The 21998-nt window shown below is 35.0% G+C and overlaps 1 protein-coding gene across 1 annotated transcript in view; it reads left to right on the top strand.

Moving 5' to 3' along the window:
• PTPRQ (protein tyrosine phosphatase receptor type Q) overlaps positions 1–21998 on the top strand; it is a 354830-nt gene that overhangs the window by 285976 nt on the left and 46856 nt on the right. Inside the window, exons 49-50 of the mRNA XM_044679179.1 lie at positions 18380–18406; positions 19110–19191. Of these exons, the coding sequence (XP_044535114.1) occupies positions 18380–18406; positions 19110–19191 (109 nt within the window). The remainder of the gene's footprint in view (positions 1–18379; positions 18407–19109; positions 19192–21998) is intronic.

The raw sequence follows: 21998 nt of genomic DNA, 5'->3' as shown, positions 1-21998 counted from the left end.
AAGGAGAAGTCAACCTCTGAAAGATGGGAAGAGAGGGGATATTATAGGAATAGGGGAATAATATGGCAAATGTATGGAGGTGGAGAAATGCAGAGTCTGTTCCGGGATTATAAAGAACTTTTTGGGGTATCATAAACACATGGAAGGGAATAGAAGCCAACACACACACACACACACACACACACACACACACACACACACACAAAAGGATAAGATATCAAAAATTGGGAAGATATTTGAATGTTGAGAAAGAAATTTAAACTTGACCCAGTAGGCGACAGAGAACTATTTTAAGTTTTTTTGGGCAAAGAGGAAAACAACTAAAGATCTTTGCATAAAAAAGATGAAGGATGGATTAGAGGGGGGACAAAGCAGAAGATATAGTAAGAGGCTATTGCAGTAATTGAAGTGGGTGATAATTGTAGTAATAAAAAGAAAGGTAAAGATATGTGAAATATAGAAGGAGAAACAATGAGACTTGATAAGGTGAACTGTATGACATAGTAGAGAACCATAAATTTCAAGTCAAGAGGATTTGGGTTCAAATCGTGTCTCTGGTACTTACTAGCTATGTGATTCTTGGTAAGTCATTTCTGATCTCGGTTTCATCAAATGGAAAACGAGGATAATAATACCAACAGCAATTACCACACAGAGGTTCTATATGAGATAATATAAGTGAGGTATTATTGCTAATATTATTATTGCTACAAATTTTATTATATTATTAATTATTAATTCTATAATATAATTATTATATAATATATAAATACTAGTATATATAATATAAATAATAAGTAATATTAACATAATATAATTATTATAGATATAATTAATTATTAATATCATTATAATTATTGCTACAAGGTTTACAAAGCACTTAATTATATTATCTCATTTGATTCTCATGAGAATTCTGCAAGGGAGCAGCTATCATTATCCATATTTTCAGGAAACTGAGATTCAAAAAGATTAAAAACGACTTCTCCAAGTCACACAGGTGGTATGATTTAAACTCAGGTCTTCCTGAGTCTAAGTCCAGTCTTTGATCTCTTCACCAACTACTTGTTAGACATTGTGAAACAGATGTTCCATAGAAACCTCAAGCTCAACATGTCCAAATTAGAACTAATTCTATCTTCCCCATAAAAAACAAACAAACAAACCCCCAATAAAACAATCCTATATAATTATATATATATGTAATATATAATAATTCTATATTTCCCTGGTTTTGTTACCTGCTTCACCATCTTCCCAGTCAACTGGATTTATAATATTCTTGGAATCCTTGGCTCTTCACTCCAACTCTCCCTTCAAATCTAACTAATTACCAAAACTTACTGTTTCTATCAGAAATCAGAATAACTTTAGAGGGAAACAATACCATGCTCGGTTGTGGACATGTGGAGTTGGAAGTGTAGGGAAAATCCCGATGGAGATTATGTGTAGGTGTTTGGAAAGAAGGGTCTGGATCTCAGGAGAATTGTCAGAGCTAGACCATTTGAGAATGGTCTAAATAGAAGTAATAGTCAAAACTAAGAGAATAAATGAGATTTTCAGGTAAAGGAAAGATAATGAAAATGGCTGACCAAGAATAGAATAGGAATAGGGACTGAACCTGGGGTTTCATTGCTTTAGGGAACTCCAAGAGTGGCCCCTTCTCTTCAACTTGCAGTCTTAGAGAATTGTCTAGAGCAGTTTTAAGAGAAAGTGACTTCCCTAGGATCACACATCCTATATGTATCAGAGTTAAGTCCTTCAATTCCTATTGACTTTGAAGGCTGGTTCTCTATTTATTATGCCATACTGTCTCCCAAATAAGAAGAAAAATGTAAAAATTTTAGTGCTCCAGAAGACTCAAAATATCTCATAGGCACTTAATAAATGATGGTTCAGTTAATGAATCATCTGGAAAGTAGATAATCACTAGCATTCTAGGTTCTAAATCTTCCTCAGGCATTGGTTTTTTAAAAAAGTTATTTCATCTATTTTGTTCTCTTCCCCTATATTTCTTTGCACTTTGAGGTCTATCCTCATATCATTCTTCTTTATATCAGTGCCTTTGTTTATACTCCAAAAAGAAAAGAAAGCAACCTCTCACTCTATTTACAAATGTCTTTCTATATTACGGGTTTCATCCTTTTGCAATATAGCACTCTGTTATATACACAGCTATTTCTTATCATTCAATTACACTGAAGTGATCCATCATTTTATCTTGATTTAGTTCAATAAAAGATGAATCACACTCAGGAAAGTTTTTCATGAATAGATATGTCACAATGGCATGCACATAGGTTTCCAAATACTCTGACAAGAAAGCAAAGAATTCCTAATTAAACTTACTTTTTAGTTTAAATGGCTAAACAAGGACCCCCTTTTTAGGAACAATTTTATGGAAAGTGTAAGAAGCCTCATAGGAAACAAGCCTTTGCATTCTTTGAAATTTCAGGATATTTCACACATTTAAAATTGGGGGGGGGGGGGGAATCATTCAGTCCTTTATAACAATATCCTGAATTGGATCAATCATTCCACAAGGCATCAGGGCATGAGCTTACATTCTTATGGGAGAAGGCAAAACATGAAAGGGGCTGAAGAGTAGGGAGGATGAAGGGACTCGTGCTGGAGTGTGGTTGCTGAGAGGAGAATGAAGGTTGCTTTGTCAGGACCCCTCTCCAAAATGGAGGTCCTGGGTAGAACTCAGAAATGGGAGAAGGGACTAGCATGGCAAACAGACACTCCAAAGTGAGGGCGTGCTCCAGATGCTGAGGGAGGTACAAATTATATATCTATAAAAGTGTGTCAAGGGCAGCTAGGTGGCTCAGTGGATTGAGAGCCAAGCCTAGAGATGAGAAGGTCAAAATCTAGCCTCAGAAGCTTCTTAATTGTGTGACCATGAGCAAGTCACTTAACCCCAATTGGCGAGCCCTTACATCAATAACCAATGTTTAGTATTGATCCCAAGACAAAAGGTAAGGGTTTTTTTTTTCAAAATAAAATAAAATAAAATAAAATAAGTGGGTATATGATTCTATAGAGAATACAAAGAATGTAAGTACAAAACAGTTAAATATGAGTAAGTTTCAAAGGGAGTTTATGAGTCATTGGGTGGCCCTGGGAAAGCCATTTTTGTAGAAAGAGCTACTTCTTGGAGAGTAGAGGTGAGGAGGAAGTATATTCCACACTTGGGGAGAGCTGGGGCAAAGGCATATAGACAGAATACAGAGAAGGCTGGTTTCCCTGGATCCTAGAGAGCAGGAGAGTATTGAACGGTGAGATTGGAAAGATTGGCTGGGAATAGATTGTGAAGGGCTTTGAAGGGTAAACAAAGGAGTTGATATTTCATCATATGGCAATACGGAGCCACTGGAATTTACCAAGTAAGAAAGTAGCTAGCTTGGTCAGATCTAGGTCTATGGCAGTGGCAGGGGGGGTCACTTTGCTGGCAGTTTACAGAGTGTCTCAAAATTCTTGGTTTGGTTTTTTATTTCTGAAACATCCTGTATAGAATGCACTGAAGAGAGGTAGGAGACAGAGAAACTAATTAGGAAGCTTTCAGTGTAATCCGGACAAAGATTTATGGCAAAGTCTTTCTGCCTAAGTGACTGAAGCTTAATCAGTTCCTGAGTAGCCCTATGGAGACAGTTCCTAAGTAAAACAATTACTCTTTGGAAATATTCAATTCCCCACAAAGTTCTATTGTTAGTTTCAATACCATCGGTTTATGGTATTATTCATCAAGATTCCATCTTTTCTTTGCCGTAGCTTATCAATTATAGTTGAATAGACATGAGGCACAACCAACCTCAGATGTGCTAAGTAAGGAAAGGATGAGCAGTTATTTTGCTGGTTGTTTGCAAATTTAACTTTCAATTCATTACTTTTTGTTTAGGCACAAAAGGCTATTATCCTTCAAGGAATGTAATTTTGAGGAAAATTCAGGCCAATCACATGTATCACTCATATACATATTAAATGTATTAATTTATGTGTATGTGAAATATATCACTAATTAATATGACATATTTTTTAAAAAAGTGACAAACAACTCCCTTTTGCTGTATATTCAATGCCATGTAGATGTTTTAATCCTTGAGACAAAATGAAAATAATTTCTGCACATTTCTCATTAAATGCTAATAGGTCTTCATAGGCTCCTAGAGTTAGAGCTACAAGAGCATCAGACTAACCTCTTCAGTTTATAAATGAGTAAATTGAGACCCAGAAAGACTTGTCCAAACCAGAATTTCTTATATGAATTCTCTGGATCCTCTTTTAAGAGCAATCTGTATAAAGCCGAAATTTGATATCTGATACAAACATCTTGGGTTCCATCCAAAAAGATTCTCCTTATACATAAGATTCAAGAGCAAAACTTCAACAATTTGATTCAAGAGAACCAGCCTTGAGATCAGGAATACTTACATCTTCCCTCGATCCATACTGGCAGGGTGGCCCCAACCAACTCTCTAAGAATGAACTGCTGATCCCCATTGGTAAAGGGAGTTTCATGGCTTTGCCAGATAAATCATAGATCTAGCACAAATGGAGAATGAGAAGGGAGTGCCAGGATAGTGAGCCAACCAGGGTAGTGAACCAGTCTCAGAACCCAAAAGACCCAGCTTTTACCATCTACTGTCTGTGTGACTCAAGGTAAAACTTTTTATTTATAAGTTTCTATTTTATTTACTATTTTATTTTATTTATCTTATTTATTTATATTTATCTATTTTATTTACAAATTTCTGCATTGGAAAAGAGATTTTTATCCATCCACCAGATCTCAATACTAATGAAGTCATAGTTCTGCACTGCTGCTGATGCACTATATTAAGAAAATGAGGGATGAGGAAGTAACTGGCCCCTTCAGCTAGTATTTCAGGTTCCTTAGTAAGAGCTAAGAGAGAAAGTCAATAGATTTCTCCCTTGGGGGGGAAAAGTCATTTTAATGTAGAAGTACATTTTGTATAACTGTATCTGTATAATGGGTATCATATTTCTTGCTTTCTTAACCAGTGAGGAAGGGATGGACAGGAAGAGATAGAATGTGGGAGTAAACATAAAATTATGAAAAAAGCCACTAAGAAGCCTGAGGGAGGTTAGAGAGATAAAGAACAAAGCCTGGATATCACCTTGATCTGAACATTTTCTGTGAGACAGATATTTGATGATTCTGCAGCCTGTTCTAACCTATCTGATAACATCTGGCTGAACAAGATGCCACTTTCTTGCATTTCAATATAAATTGGAGTTGGAATCCAATGATCAATGGAGGCTGCATAAAGGGACATAATGATATCTGCACTAGGCATAAACCATCTATTTTGGAGAGAGGAGAAAAGAAAGCTGAGAGACACCATCTCTCAAGTCCTCTCTTCAACATCCACCTTGCTACTCAACTTAATGAAGGTAAAGAAATGTAGCAGAAAGAACACTGGATTTCAGGTTCATTCAAATGGGTCCAAATACTATGTTTTTTACTAACTACATGTTTGAAATCAATCAAATTACTTAATCACTCTGGGCCTCAGTTTTCTCACCTAGAAAACCAGTGGGTTAAACCAAATCAATTTCCAAGGTCCCTTCCCGCTCTAAAATCAATGACCTCAAGATCCTACACATTTCTAGACAGAAAAAAAATGGATTTAGATTAAATGTACCATAATCCTTAAAAACAAGAATTTAGGGATTGTTGTTAAAATAGAGCATTTGTAGAAATAGCTAGCTAGCTTATTAACTCCTTCTTGATTCTCTAGTCCCATGTTGGGTGTTTGTTTAAATTGCTTCCAAGTAATATTTGCATCCTCTAAGAAGGAATTTTATATGTTCTAGAATTGAATTATAATAAATGTTATATGCATGTGGGGAGGTCAAGCAGGAGTTCTTAATCTGGGGTCTGTCAACATTTTAAAATGTATTTCAAGAACTATTTCACTATAATTGGTTTCCTTTGTAATCCTATATTTTTTTATTTTAAACATTTCAAAAAATGGTTCTGAGAAGAGGACCAGAGGCTTTAATAGACTATCAAAAGGGTCCATGACACCTAGAAAAGCCCAAGAACTCCTAATCTAAATGGGATATCATATTAAACCATTTGTAAGGGAAATGACCGTTGAACTAATTTGTCTTTTGTAAAATGCTGAATTTTCATACATTGGCTTTGCTTTCAGTAAGCTAGCTAAGATTAATAAATGTAGATGACTTTAAATGGGAAATGTTCTATAATATCCTTTCAGAAGAGCCTGGTAGCCACTGGAAACTGTGGAGGGCACCAAGATAAAAGACTCCTGATCTATTTCTTTTAAATGTTTATCTGTCTGGGATGGAGTTGCATTGGGAGAAGAAGGGGAGGTGTTAGGGAGAGAACAGTAATAGCTCTATTACTACTCTTACACAACTATAAGGTTGCCATGATTTAAAGAGCTTCAACTAATGCTAAAAAAAATTTCATGTGCAAAATTACTGTTTTGATTTTCATTGATGTCAATTCTACGGCAGAAATCTGACATTGATTTGACTTTTGAAACAGGACTTACCGTCCACTCTCAAGCCATCAGTATTGTCTGAATCCTAGGAGGATAATGAAGACCTTAACAAATTCTGTGCACATTTTCTAAAAGTAGAAAAAAAAACCTACCCTGAGAACAATGGAGTGCGTGTTCGTCTACTAAATCAATAATGGATCTTTACTTCCAGATACTCTTCATTTTTCTTTAGACGCAAGGACATATTTGTCATCCAGTAAGTCACAGTGCTATTACTGCAGTGTTGTCAGGTGGTGTGGTATTATTGCATTTTATATTATGTAATTATTTGTACTCTAGCTATGTGTGTCCATTTTCCCAAAGCAAAAAAAAAAAAAAAAAAAAGAAAGAAAAAGTACGTTATGATGTGCTTCTATTGCTGAGTTTTCTTTCTTATCATTGCATGTCAGTGTTACTTTTTTCCTGTGTTTTTTATTAGCATGTGTAAGTGACTGTGCATTCATTAACTTAATATTGCATATGTTTAAAGTCATTATCAGGGACTCATAATTATGTTCGTTTTCATCTCTAAAGAATTATTCTCCTTAAATGAAACTGACTGTACCAATTAATTATTCTATTAGTTTCACAAATTATGGACTTGCTTATCTAAACCACAGGTTGGAAATTAGATGCCTCCCTCTCCCCCCCCCCCAAAAAAAAAGAGAAAAAAAGAAATAACATTTTTCTCTGGCTATAAAAACCTCTTAAGCATTGACAGACTGGGAAAGCTTCTACATATTTTCACAGTGTTGAGAACCACCATCTTGTTTTCCCCCACATAAAGTGATCTATCTTCATAGGGAAGGAAATAGAGAAGGGTCAGAGCTGGCAGAGTTGCAGTCAGCCCAGTTGCTATCTAAAAGCAACTTACCCCCAATTCAATAAAGAGCACACTCAATGAAAAGATGTGGAGAGAGAATCAAACAGCCTACCACTCGAATTTCTAGTCCACCCCAAATGAGTCAGTTTCATTTCAATTCAACAAGAATATACCCATTGATTACCTACTTGTCTAGAGACTACGTGCCCTCACTTCAAGGAGCTTATATTCTATTCCCTAAGTGAATCTCAGACTTTGACGGTCCACTTAAATTCAAATCTTGACACTCCCCAGCAGAAAATGTACTAAGTCTTAGCCCATCCTAGTTCTAGGCTCCTAAATTTATTAGCTCACTCTATTCAGTCCTAAGGATAATCATAATTGACTAAGCCTATTCACTTTCAAAGATTTAGAGAGATTAGCATAACCACATTTTAATGCATTTTTCTTTTAAATAAAAATAATAACCAACTTCCCTACTAGTATATTTTAGGAAAATAAATTTTTCACTAATAATCTGCAGTTATCAAAGAAAAATGATTGATGCTATTGAGCTAGATATCTAGAGATTTACATGATCTCTTCACACATAAAATATCCATTTCCAGCTAGTACTCAGAGGTGACCTCTCTGCATTCCAGGCTAACAAGTGGCTAAATAAATACTATTTCATTGATTGAGTCCTCCAAATGTTTCTCTTCTTCAACATAAGAGAATTTTTTTTAGAAAAACATTTCTCTTCTTATTATAAGTGTTTCAGAGGAGATCTCATTGTTCTTGGAGCCTTCCAATACTCAATACTCGTTCTTAGAATGAGTGACAGATGCCCCGACCACTTTTAGCCACTAATGTCTTGCAAAGATTCAGATCTCTTATCTTAAATGAACAGTTTGGGTTCTCTGGCCCTTTATAGACAAATCTCAGAGGGTACCATAGCAAGGTAGAGAGCCAGCCGTGGGATCAGGAGGTTCCAGATTCAAGCCATGTCTATACCACATACCCAATCACTTCATGTGTAAATCACTTCAATTTTCAGTATCTCCATCAATTTGCTAAATCTATAAAATACAGAGGAGTTGCCCGAATAGGACTTGCCAATAGCAAAGAAGGCAATGTGGTATAGTAAATAGAATGTTGGACTTGGAATCAGGAAGATCTCGTTTCCAATCCTGCCTATTCTATTTATTAGCTATGTGACTTGGGGCAAATCATTAAGTTGTGGGTTGTTTTTTTTGTTTTGTTTTGTTTTTTGTTTTTTTGAAATTTCAGTTTCCTCCTGTCTAAAAGGAAAAGGCTAGACTCAGTGGTCTCTGAGGTCCTTTTCCCTCTCTAAACCTATCATTCTATGATTTGCATTAGTAGATGGAATTTCGATACTGGATATACACCAACCCCCCCTTCACAAGTCTAAACCAAAACAAAATGAATAATAAATGGAATTAGGAGTGATTTTCTTTGATTTGAGGGATTCCGGATAAAGATAATCATCCTATTTTTTTCACTCTGGATTGCTCTCCATCCAAGTCAGCTCTAATAAGGGAGATTCATTTCCAATCTCAATCACAGAAAAAAAGGCTCCAAAATGCTGCCTGCCACCCTGGTTGCTGGTTCAAGCTGTACACACTTCTTCTCTGGTTGTTACATGTCATCAATCCCATCTTCATTAAAGTCCAAGCTGAGCACCTTCTTGTCTACCCCTTCACCTTCATCACGCTCACATTCAGTGGGTGAAGCAGGGCTGTCAGCAAAGGCATCATTCTGTCCATCAACTGGCGTATCAGCTTCTGCTCCATCGTCCCTGGAGATGCTTTCATTTGTGTACCGGGTTTTAAATTGAAACTGTATGCAGGGCTCAGGGAGCAAAATGTCTGTTGGAGCTTTGGAGATACTTGTGCCAAAGGGGAGGAGCACAGTGAAACGGGAGATTTTCTGCCCTTGTTGCCCTGGAAATCTGAACTCGGCCTCTTGACATCCCTGAGAATAACTTTTCTGCCTTTTGCCCTCCTCCAGGCAAGCTTGCTTTGTCTCTTGTCGCTGCTTTTCTGACAGTACTTCTGCTCACAGCAGCCAACAACATCACTTATTTAGGGGTTCGTTTTCTAATTCTAGTAAGAAAGGGGAGGTTACGTTGCTTTTGCTATTCATGGAGAGCTAGCCAGCAAAATCAAAACCTGAATTAAGTATAATAGCTGGCCAGGGCATGATGTGGAGATGCAGAAGGACATTTTTAAAGGGACTTGCCAGGAAGCCCTAAACTTTATGCATAGTAGAAAGGGAAACAAGTCAAGAAAAAGAAAGAAAATCGAGTTCAAAATATTGACTTGGATTCTAAAAGCAGAAACACTAACTTAAATAGTGCAATAGATAGATACCAGGTTTGGAGCCAGAACACCTGGATCCAAAACCTGGTACTGCTCTATATTATCTCTGCAGCACTGGCTGTGTCCTTTTAAATCTCTAAGCCTCGGTTTCCTTATTGGTAAAGAGAAGGGATTAAACTAGGTGATTCCTAAGGTCTCTTCCAACTCTAAAGCCTATGATCCCATAGAATTGATTGGTATCTTGGTTGTGTTTTTTCTTTTTTTGCCAAAATTGGGAGGAAGCTCCTGGCAGCTTTGTTTTCCTCTCACCAGGATTGTTTTTCTATACATCTGCTATTTAATTTAATTCTATAAAGGAAGTAAAGTTACTAGGCTTTTAATTTTGCCTTCTTAATGTAACATAGTTCGTTAAATACACATTTCTTCTCTTTTTCCCCCATATCATTGGTAATGCTGGATTAAGCTTCCTGTCTATGGATTATCTGTGACTTTCTATTTGGGCTAAATTTTTATTCCCTGTAGATTTCAACTGACTGACCTTGAGAGTAAGCTGACTCTGTGTGACAATATGGTCTTCAATCACCACTGCCAACATAAATAAATGGTTTCTTTCTGGATCTATCAGGAGTAATCTGAGTGGAATTTAGGTTTTTGATAGATTAAAAAAAAAAACCTGAGACATGAAATAATACCCTCTCTCTCCAAAAAAGGGGTAGAGGAATGTCCATGGATTTAAAGAAGCTCAGAATTTGGTAGTTTAAGGTTGTACCTCAGGGTACCTAGGTGACTCAGTGGATAGAGAGCCAGGCCTGGTAGATGGGAGGTCCTGGGTTCAAATTTGAACTCAGACACTTCCTAGCAAGATGACCCTGGGCAAGTCACTTAACCCCCATAGCCTAGCCTTTATTGCTCTTCTGCCTTGAAATTGACAGTATCAGTTCTAAGACAGAAGGCAAGGGTTTGAAAAAAGGAAAAAAAGACAGTAGCAGCTCCATGTTAGAAAATGTGATAGGGAAATCTCCCTCACCATTAATTAATAGTTTTATTAGCTTCAAAACATGAGCTCCATGATTCAGAATGAATCAATGAAACAAGACTCATGCCACAAGATTGTATATTTTTACTTTTCCCGCATGAAACATTTATTAGATGCCTACTGTGTACGCTGTATTCTGAGAGACAGTTTTTAAAAATAAGCCCATCACTCAGTGAGGAGATAAAAATACCCGTCCTTGCAAAATAGCACTGTTAATCTCCATGTAAATTGATCTCGGTTGCAGGTTATTATGCCTGTCTAACCAGACAATTGTCCCTACAAGAAACATAATCACCTCATCAATGCTTAATCATAGCCCGTGTCCTCAGGTGACTTTCCTAACTCTAAAAAGCTTTTCCCATTTCACCTGAACTCCGATATATATTATCCAAAGCAGTCTATTTATTCATCAGACAAATCCATTTTTCAAACCACCAAGAGGGATAACAGCTTCAGAACATAGCTGACCGCTAAAGCTATTCCCATCATGTGAAGTTGAAAACTGAGCTAATTAACAGAGCAATTTGGACCCCAATTTCACTTCCACTTGAATATGCAGACAACTGATGCAAGTAACATTTCTTTGACTTAATTTATGCTAGATAATTGTATCATTTCTGAAATTTGCCTGTGGACACAAAACAAATGTAGGGAAGAAAGAACAGGGGAATGACAGTGAGATGCAGTGGAAATGTCGCTCATTCTGGTATCGGAGGATCTCCTTTCAAATTCCGTGGCTGATGATGAATGTCTCTGTGACTTTGTATGAGTCGCATAACATCCCTGAGCCTCAGTTTTCCTCTTCTGTAGATCACAGAGGGTTAGATTAGACAGCCTCTGACCTACCTTCCCATTCCACTTACATGATCCTAAGAAATTAAGTGACTCAAGTTTAAAATAAATTCTTTAGGTAAACACAAAGAGAAAGTACTTTATATATTCCATAAATGATTTCATTATATTGTAAGTGATTTCATTAAATAGAGTGATATAGGGGTTGGTCAGGGGAAGCATATACTTTTTTTTCCTTTTTTTAGTTGATATCTGGGCCACCAAAAAAGAGTAAGAGTAGGAGAGAGTCACAATTTATGCTTAGAGATCTTAAATTTCTATTTCTGCTTTGGACCTCCAAATACTTCGAAACTCTCAAGTTATGGGTTTTGATTTTACTTTTCACCGAACTGTTTGTTGCTATCGATGACACTGAATTATCAGTAATAGTCACTCTCATACGAGTCCATGGTCTCAGCAATCAGAATTTGTACTTTCTCTGCTGGGATAGATTCTAACATATCAGTATATCTTCTCATCATGTGTGATTTTTATTAATGTCTTTCCTAGAATCCTCCTTGAAAGATACCTATAATATATTCAGGCCTTTTGTGATTCTTTTCATATATCATGTGTAGTTCTTGGGCTAAGATTTAAAGTATAAAATTTTTCACTTTGCAGATGAGGAAACTGAGGCAAAGGGGTGAAATGGCTTGCCCAGAGTTGTATGTTATTTTTAAAAAATAATTTTATGGCTCTATGTCTCCTCTCCTTAAAACCATTATCTAAGAGTCAATCTTCTTACAATTATCTGATTATAATTAATGATTTGTCCTCAGACTGTCATGGGCCCATGTTTGAAGATTTTCCATTATGGCAAACCTGCTTCTCTATTGTAACTAGTCTCTGGAATAGAATTTTGTTGAAATGCTTTATTGAAATCAATCTATTAAATAATATTGTTCACAACTACAGATTTGGGGCATCCTAAAAATTTGAGACAGATAGGTAGCTCAGTGGATAGAGCCCTGAGCCTAGACTCAGGAAGCCCTGAGTCCAAATCCAGCCTCAGACACTTATTAGCTATATGATCCCAAGCTTCACCTCTATTTCCCTTAATCTCCTGGAAAAGAAAATGGCAAATGACCCCAGTATCTTTACCAAGAATCCCTGGCCCCATGGACAATATGCGGAGTCAGACATGACTGAACAACAACGACAAGAATTCCCAGCTGCTTTTGTTATCTTTTTGATGGGAATTTCTCCATTCAAATTTTGTGTCATATCTTACTTCCCTATTTTTTTCTAGTCCATTCAGAATGATTATAATAAAATTAGAAATTTTGGTTGGGATATCTGGCAGAAAACTAAGAATGGAAATCTGGCATTTGGTGACCGTACAACCAGGAAGTTTGCTATCCAATTGAGGGCAATGTTGCCTACTGTTTCTGAATGAGATTAAGGTTAATAGATTCATAAAAAGGAAAGGATTTCATCCATGAAGAGCTAAAGTTTTATGTATTTTGTTATTTTTTAATCCTTGAGAGCAATCGTTACAGTCTTCTGAATTGTACAAGCAGAATTTAAACTAAGTCATATGCTTTAACCCTCTTGTTTTACAAATGAAGAAAATGAGTCTCAGAGATTTTAGGTGACTGACCCAAGGTCACACAGAGCTAGTAGTTATCAAATCTATGATTAAAACTTAGATATCCTGACTCCAGATGCAGTTCTTCTTTATTTTGTACCACATTACTTATAGCATCATAAGTCTTCTCAAAGTAAAGTAAAACAACTTAACAAAAATAATACTTATATTTGTAAGTTCTCTATAATTTTCTTAACATATATGCATATGTTATCTAATTCAATACTTAACAGGAAAACCCATGAAAATGGTAAGGTAGGCAATCATTTTTTGTAAAAATAACATGTGCATTAGAGGATGGAAATCTAGTTTTTCTTTAATACTAGAGGCAATTGGAAGTCACTGGAAATTATTGAATGGGAGAATGATGTGCTTGGATTTATGTTTTAGAATGATAATTTTGGCTATGGGAAGGGGAGAGATGAGGTAGAACATAAAAAAGTAGGTTACTGCAACAATCCAAGATAGACACGATACAAGAAGTTTTGTGGATGTAGAAACAAAATTTGACAACTGATTCTTCTTGTTGTTGTTCTCCTCCTCCTTCTCCTCCTCTTTGTCCTCCTCTTTCTCCTTCTTCCTCTACCTCCTTCTCCTTCTCCTTCCTCCTTCTCCTTCCTCCTCCTTATCCAACTCTTCCACCTTCTCCTTGTTCCTCCTCCTTCTAATTTTTTCCTCCTTCTCCTTCTTCCTGCTTCTCCTTCCTCCACCTTTTTCTCCTTCCTCCTCCTTCTCCTTCCTCCACCTTTTTATTCTACCTCCCCCTTCTCCTTCCTCTACCTTCTCCTTCTTCCTCCTTTTCCTTCCCCTCCTTCTCCTTCTTCCTCCTCCTTCTCCTTCTTTCTTTCTTCCTCCCTCCCCTTCCTCCTTTTATTCCACTGAGCCACTTAGCTGCCCCCAACATGTTGACTTTTTAGATGCTTATGACATAGCCAACTTAAAATGTCCAATAAACAAATGGTATGAAACATACTTTTATGATAGTCTCAATTTCATTAGCAATTTTGAATTGCTTTCTTTCTGTCTTCTCTTTAGTCCTTAGATATGTACAAAAGAAAAGAAGAAAAACTACTTTTTCTAGAACTTGAAGACAAATTAATGAGTGTAACAAGGTATTCTGGTGGAAGCAGATGAGTTTTTTTTTAATGGATGGCTTTTTTTGAGTTTGAGAGAAAGATATGGTTCAAATTATTGTAACTATTCTTTTGCCATGCTTGTAGTCCTAGCACAAAAATTCTGGATTAGTAATATATGGTAACAGAGCTTTTATTATTTGGAAATTACCAGAAAAATATGTGAAATTCTTTACAAAATTTCTCAGAGCCTAATAGTTTCAGATCATATTCATTTTTCCACTAATTAATTAAATATTGTTCCCAGAGGGTAGAATTAGACACAATTACTAAAAATGCAAGGAGGTAGATTACATTTAAATATAAGGAAAATTTCACTTGTGAGGTTATCTCCAACTGACTGGATTTATCATGTATGTATCTATTTGCTTACAATTTGTCTCTTTCCATCAAAATGTAAGTATTTTGAAGACAGAGTCTATTTTTTGCTTTTCTTTGTATTTCCAGTACAATGCCTGGCATGGAGAATGTACTTAATAAAAATTTGTTGATCCATTTATAGCAATTAGACATGTATAAAGGTGAAATTAATTGCTTTGGGAGATAGTAAGTTGCCCATCCCAGGCCATTTTCAAGTAGAGGCTGAATGATCATGGGTCAGATGAGATGATTTGAATAGGAATGGGAGGAGATCACTTTTGGAGTCCCAGTTGCAATTCTACATGCTTATAATTTTATCACAATTCTTTGCCCACAGAAAGTAGTAAATTATTTGTGACTTGAAGTGTCATAATGGGTATTTGGCTTTCTTATTGAAGGGAAAACATGTTTCTCTCCTGGAATTGGGCAGCATGATAGGTAGAGCTTTTTATGGTATCATGACTTATTTCCCATCTTTTGAGTACTGCCTGGATGACCTTGGGTTGATCAGTAACTTGTAAAATTTGGCCCTAGAACCTGGAATACTAGACATAGAGTTGGGATGGAATTTTGAAGTCACCTAGGTCAACCCTGTAATTTTCAGATAAAGAAACTGAGGTTCAAAGGAGTTTTAATTTAACTAATTTGCCCAACATCTATACATAGTAATGCTAAGAAATGAGATTTGAGCTTAAGTTTTCTGGTATCAAATCAGGTACTCCTTCCACTGAACTTTGTTGCCTCTCTAAATTTTGATAGTTCTTCTAGGTGGAATCAAACCAGTAACCTAAAGCTTCACATTAACGTTTTAACTTTAAAACCTTGTTTTGGTTCCTAATCATGTTAGGAAGATTTGTTCGGGATTCTCAAAGGTGTAATACAAGATCTGGTAGGAGGTACCAAACTGAAAAATATTGACCTGGGTAAAAGGGAAGATTTTGGTCTGCCCATTTGTTACCCTTTACTATAAATGTCTGGCTGGATTACCTCCCTTTTGGTATTCCTTCATGACAATAATGCACATTTGAAGTTGTGGCCATGGAGAAACAGATTTTCCAAAGTGGTATATGTGTTCTTCTTTTTTTGGTTTTAATGGAAAGAATGATAAAGATCAGAAAATAAATTATAATTAAATGGCATTAAAATAACATGCTAATATTCACTTTCATGATAAAAATAACATATCAAAGAAGAGGATATGTAGGTTTCTGTGATAGAGACAAATGTGATAAAATAAGCTCAATTCATTTAATTTCTCAAGATATTACACATAGAACAAAAATAAATTTACATGGAGGATACTGTGAATTTTTAAAGAAGTTTTTGCTTGCTCCCAGGTCAACAGTTCTGAAATTTGATGCTGCTAATTTGGTCACAAGTCTTGACAAGAAGCAACCTCTAGAATTCAATTTGGTTTAGTCTTCATGCTTCATCACCACCTACTTTTGTCAATCAGACTGTCAATAACAGTATAGTCTTAGTAAGTTTCTTCTGTTAGTCTTATATTGGACCAATATTACTAAATCATTTTACATAAGCTTCTGAATGTTCAAAAAAAGCTAAGGTGATCAAAGGATGTGGATTCTTTCCACCATTGTATGAATGCCCCTTCTACTTCTGATTATATTTTATTGTACTTCAAAGTTTAGTTCTTCATTTCTCTCCTTGAGGTTAGCTTCTTTATATCTCCCATGTTCACAAATTATGTGACCAAGCAATAGTAAGTTCAATTCCCAAATAAACAAAGTTAGCAAATGTTTAATCGTGTTTTACTAACATCAGCAAAGTCTTAAAAGTTATCATATGGTTAAGGAATATGGTGATTAATCAATTATCATTTGTGCTATATGGAAAGGATTCTGTTAAACATACTACATTTTCTAAATAGTGTTTTTAAAGAATTTGCAAGAGAAAAAAAGAAGAGAATAAGGAAAATCAAGGAACTTGCATACTAACATTACTTTAGAGAGTTCTTTGTACCAAGAACAATAAGATCCTCCTATGACAGTTTTAGGTGTGATCACATCTTTTTAGAAAAAAAGAAAGACAGAAAATCTGCTTTTGTGAGTGGATTTAAGTACTTCACCATGCTTTCCCCTTCCTCTGTTTTTCTTTCACCTTCCATATGTGGACTTTTCCATACATAGTCTTTTCAGGATACTAGGTTGTAATTAATTTAATCCCTAAAAACAACAATAAAAAAGATTTTCTTGTAATTGTTTCAAAGTATATTCTTTATAATAATTAATCTGAAAATTATCAACATAAAATCTATCTTGTTCCAATTGATTGAAAAGTCTATTCTTTCTCATGTTACTTTTTCTTGGTCTCCCTTCTTCAAAGGGTTCTTATAAATTCTCACTGAGTTGACTAACAAAGATTTTAAGTTTACTCATATAATTTATATAATCAACTTCAACTCCCCTCCCCACATATGCTTTACTCACCTTTCTAATATAAGGAGATAGAACTCAGAGACTCCTTTGTTTTAACATCTCATCCTTATGCTTCTTTTCTTCATCATTCATTATGTCATGTTTGGCAAACCATTTTTTCTTTTGCTTAAATATCTCAAAATTAATATTATCTTGAATCACAGGAAACCAGTCTCAATGAAGCATTGTCGAGAAACATAGTAAAAAATCGTAGATGTTTAAAATGGAAAATATGAAGAAATAGCTCTATATTTTTATTTGTTTTCAATATTTATTTTTTAAATTGAATTCCAATTTCTCTCCCAAGCAATGTCTTTCCCCCTCATATTTTGAGAAGACAAGCAATATGATGTCATTTATACATGTAAAGTCATCCAAAACATATTTCCCTACAACCCATGTTGCAAAAAAAGAAGAAAAAGCAAAAAAAAAAATGAAGTAAAAAAATTTGTTTCAATCACTATTCAAGAGTTCATCAGTTCTCTCTATGGAAGTGGATAGCATTTTTCATCATGAGATCTTCTGAATTATCTTGGATCTGTTGATGATTATTACAATATTGCTGATATTGTAAACAATGCTCTCTTGGTTCTATTCACTTCACTTTGTATCAGTTCATACAAGTCTTCTCAGGTTTTTCTGAAGCCATCTTGCTTCTCATTTCTTCTAGCAGAAGAGAAGCCGTTAATATGTTAATCTGTTTTATTTCATTAGATTTTGGTTGTTCTTTGCAGTGTTCAACACATTATGCATGATTAAATGTGTTAATGAGTGAAACCTTGATGTATATGGTAGAAGTTCATTTTTATATTGGCTATAATTTTAAGTTTTTCAAGTATGAAAGTATAACACATTTGACAAATATAATACGGTGAGTTACTTGTGTGTGTTTGTGTGGGTGTGAATTTGTTGAACCCGTAAATTAAGACCAATGTACAAATCAAATAGGATTAAGGCATATGATGGAATTTTTCTTGAAAACATTCTTTCCAGTACCTACTTTCCCTGAGATAAAAAGAGGGCATTTAAAAGCCCACAATGCCTCTTTTTTTGCTCCTAGATACTCTAATGCTGTGAAACTGTTAAATGAAGTATTCTAGAAAGATTTAATAAAGGCCTAAGAAGCTCAGGTCATAATTAGGAAATAGGAATAACTTCTGGAATGCTTTGAAAGAGAATTAAGAAAAGGAATCACTCTATATTTTCAAATGCTGCCAACATTTGGGATCTTTCGTGTGTTTCCAGTTGGCATCTAGAACTCTGTCAAGATGCACCATATTATCTAACGTGCAATACATTTAACACAATCTCTGTTACAGGTTACTTAGTTATAGAAAATCCATCAAGTAAGTTGATTCAAGATTTTCTTTTTAATGTTGACTGTAGATTAACTGGCTTGATGAATCTTGATGTGTGGTTCCTCTTTGTATGTTTATTACAAAAACCTCCAAGCTGGATATAAATCATAAAAGCATGACTAATTGCATGGTAACTGGAGAAATGCTTTCTCTCTCTCTGGGGTGAAGTCTGCATGTCTGTGTTTTAGCTTGGGAAGTAATACAGGGCTATTTAAACTCCTTGGGGTTTAAAATCCATGTCATTATGAGAATGAGGTCACTGCAATATTTTATATCTTCTAAAACCTTGTAATGTATAAAATGTTTTCTGAGTGACAAAGAGGTATTATGTACTTTAGAATGCAATGATAACTTTATGCACTTTCTCTGACTTACAAAACTTGGATTGGAATGAAAATTAAATTGTTAATCCCAAATCGCTTTCAAACAAACTCTCATTGACATTTGTTTTATACCATGAAAGCTAAGAAATTGGACCGTCATTAAAGGAAAATGAAAGGCTCTTTATTGGTAAAGATAATTGAATGGCATTTAAAAGTCCAGGCTGCTTGAGATCTTTAGAAACCTTGGTTTTTGAATGTCTGTTTTCTCAAATTCTCAAACAGCATGCACATGCCCTGTACCTAGAGGAGAATGAAAAAAAAATTTTAAACCTAACATTCTTCCATGTTCTGTCTTTCTCTACTTTGAGGCCAATAAGCAAGAAAGCTTTCCTGCAACATGTCGAAGAGCTCTGCACAAACAACAACTTAAAGTTTGAAGAAGAATTTTCGGTATGTTACTAGCAGTTGTCACAACATTGCGAGACCTCCAGTCGTTTCATGTGTCACATTTCATGTCCATTTTAAACAGGCAAGGCCATGAAGGACTCTGGCCTTGATAATCAATACCCAATTACCAGGTTGATTGTTTAGATAGTAATGTTACACGGATTTGGTTGGTGGGGGCTTTAATGCAACCTGATCAGAACTATTCACCTAGTGTCAGGAAAAAAATGATTTTCTTTGGATCTTCCTCCACTGGAAGGAGAAGCTTCCTTCTCTTCTCATTCCTTCCGTCAAAATCAAGACTCCATTCTTGAGTAATATGGTCACTATCTTGGTCTTGCATGGGTAGAGCTCAAAATTTGGAACTGAATTCTATACTTGATCTTTGGAATTGAGAGAGTGACTATTTGACTTAGAAAACCTGTTTTTTATTTACCTTTGCAGTTTGTAAGAATAGTATAGGTCAACCAGAAAACACAATTTGACACACCATTTTGTCAGAAATGGGTGAACGTAGAATTATTTAATCCAAATTTGTGTTGAGAAGGAATTGGTTTCCAATGGTTTTATTCGACTAAAGGCTTATCACTGTGTTCTGATTAGTGAAAATAATGAATCCTAAGTCCTGTGAAGTGGTCACATGATTCAAATTTGTGCTGCATATTTCCATTGCACTGGAACAATGACCATATTTCACATAATTTTATGTTTAATGTTGTGTATTTCATTCATGGCTTTACATAAAGTTTAGGGGGAGAAGAAGAAAAGAAAAAGCAGCTTGGTGGAAAAAAATTATTTTTTAAAGTTAACATAGAAGTTTCATTCAACAATCTCTGTTAGACATTTCTTATAAATATGTTTAAAGCTTGTATTTTTTGTTCTCCTTTGCACTTAAACCACTTTGAAACTGAGACTGTTTGAGTATATTTAGATGTCTAATCTGTTGGTTATTTGGCCTTTTTAAGTGGCTTTTTCTAACATGCATGCCTGTTTTATATGACAGAAATAATTTTCCAATCCATTCCCCTAAAACTTCATTTTTGATTTATCAGCTATTTGAACTTATGAAAATATGAACTAAACAAAGTACTTATATAGACTAGATTATAATATTTCAGTCTCTCAGGGAATAATAACAAAAATGTGAGAAGATTAATGATGTTTCCTACAGCTTTTTGGTTATGCTAGTTAAGTAATATTGGTCTGGACTTAATAAAACCAATGGTACCATAAAATTCTTCCGAGCAGTAATGGAGGAAAGACGTTTTTTCTTTAAAGAGCAGAAGTATAATTTCACTAGAACAGGAGCGATTATAATTAAATTATGCATGACTGAGTAGATGGAAAAATTACCTAGCCATAAAGTTTTACATTTTGTGTTTCATATTGAGAAAGTTTCTAGTTTTACCTTATTTTTTTAAGGACTATATGTTTCAAAACAATTATTTGGAGTAGGTTACTGATATGATGTACTTGCAAAGTTTATTTCTAAATTCTTAGCAAGTATTAATTTTCACAGATTTTGTAGGGCAAGCAAGTACACAGCGTTAACCTCTTTTCAATGATCCCCTATTTGTTACATTTTTTATAAATGAGACCATTCTTAATTAAGCTTAAAATTTTGTGGCACACAAAATTGAATTATATTAATGCAGTTTTACATTGCTTTCCTTCTTATGGTAATACATTGAAAGACATTCATGTACCTACAATGATATTATGGACAACCAAACTCTCATTATAATAAAGAATTTATTCAATAATTTTATTGATTATATATGATGTAATGATTTCATATCACATTGGGCAATTGAATTACATTTATACAGTTAGGTACCAATTTGTGCATATAACAAATTCCATAAAGTGAACCCCATGTATTTGAAATTGTACTATTTCAAGTTATAATTAGGTAAAATATGGTAACTGCTTCCAGTGCAATGGAAATATGCAGGGAAAAATGGAATTATTTGACTACTCCACAAAACTCAGGGTCTCATTATTTGCACTAATAAAGACATAGCCATAAACTTGTAAGTTGGACAAAAACATTGGAAACCAATCCCTCTTCAACACAAATAGTAATTAATCTAATTTTTTTCTACATTTACAAGTGTGCCACAAATCTTAAAGTGCAAGGCTTCTTTGGGGATAGAATGGTTAGAAGTCTGAGCATCTGAACATTAAATTCATCTTACATATTAATTTGATTTAATCAGCCCGATAAGCTGTGTGTTCAGAATTCAGGCCCATTTTCTACCTAAAAGAACAATTGAAGCAGGCAGGCAATCAACAAGCAGTTGTTAATGTCTTACATTGTGACAGGTTCCTCTATCTCTGTCCTTCAGTGTCTTCATCTACAAGATTGACATGATGGTATTTGATGTCCTATTGTCTAAGTTATTGTGAGAATAATGTACCCTAGTATCTTAATTGAGCTGTGATTTTACTGGCATTACTTTTTTTCTATCAGTGCACATCCCAACTCTTCCATACACCTTCTTATCTGTTTTTTTCTATATTCTCTCCATAAATTCATTTTAGAGAAATCATTCAACTAGCTTTCCTCTTAATTGCTTTTTAAATTTTATTTTGTTTTCAATTTTACATTCTCTCTCTTCTTCCTCCCTCCCCTTTCATTCAGAAGGTGAGAAAAATGAAGACCAGTATAAATAGGTATAGTCAAACAAATAAATTCTCACATTAGGCAGACAGGAAGAAAGAAGAGAGAGACAGAGAGAGACAGAGAGAGACAGAGAGAGAGAAAGAGAGAGAGAGAGAGAGAGAGAGAGAGAGAGAGAGAGAGAGAGAGA

This window comes from Gracilinanus agilis, chromosome 5, assembly GCF_016433145.1.
Source record: "Gracilinanus agilis isolate LMUSP501 chromosome 5, AgileGrace, whole genome shotgun sequence".
Classification (NCBI taxonomy): Eukaryota; Metazoa; Chordata; class Mammalia; order Didelphimorphia; family Didelphidae; genus Gracilinanus; species Gracilinanus agilis.
Note: the sequence above shows the minus strand (reverse complement) of the source record. Positions and strands in the feature narration are given on the sequence as shown.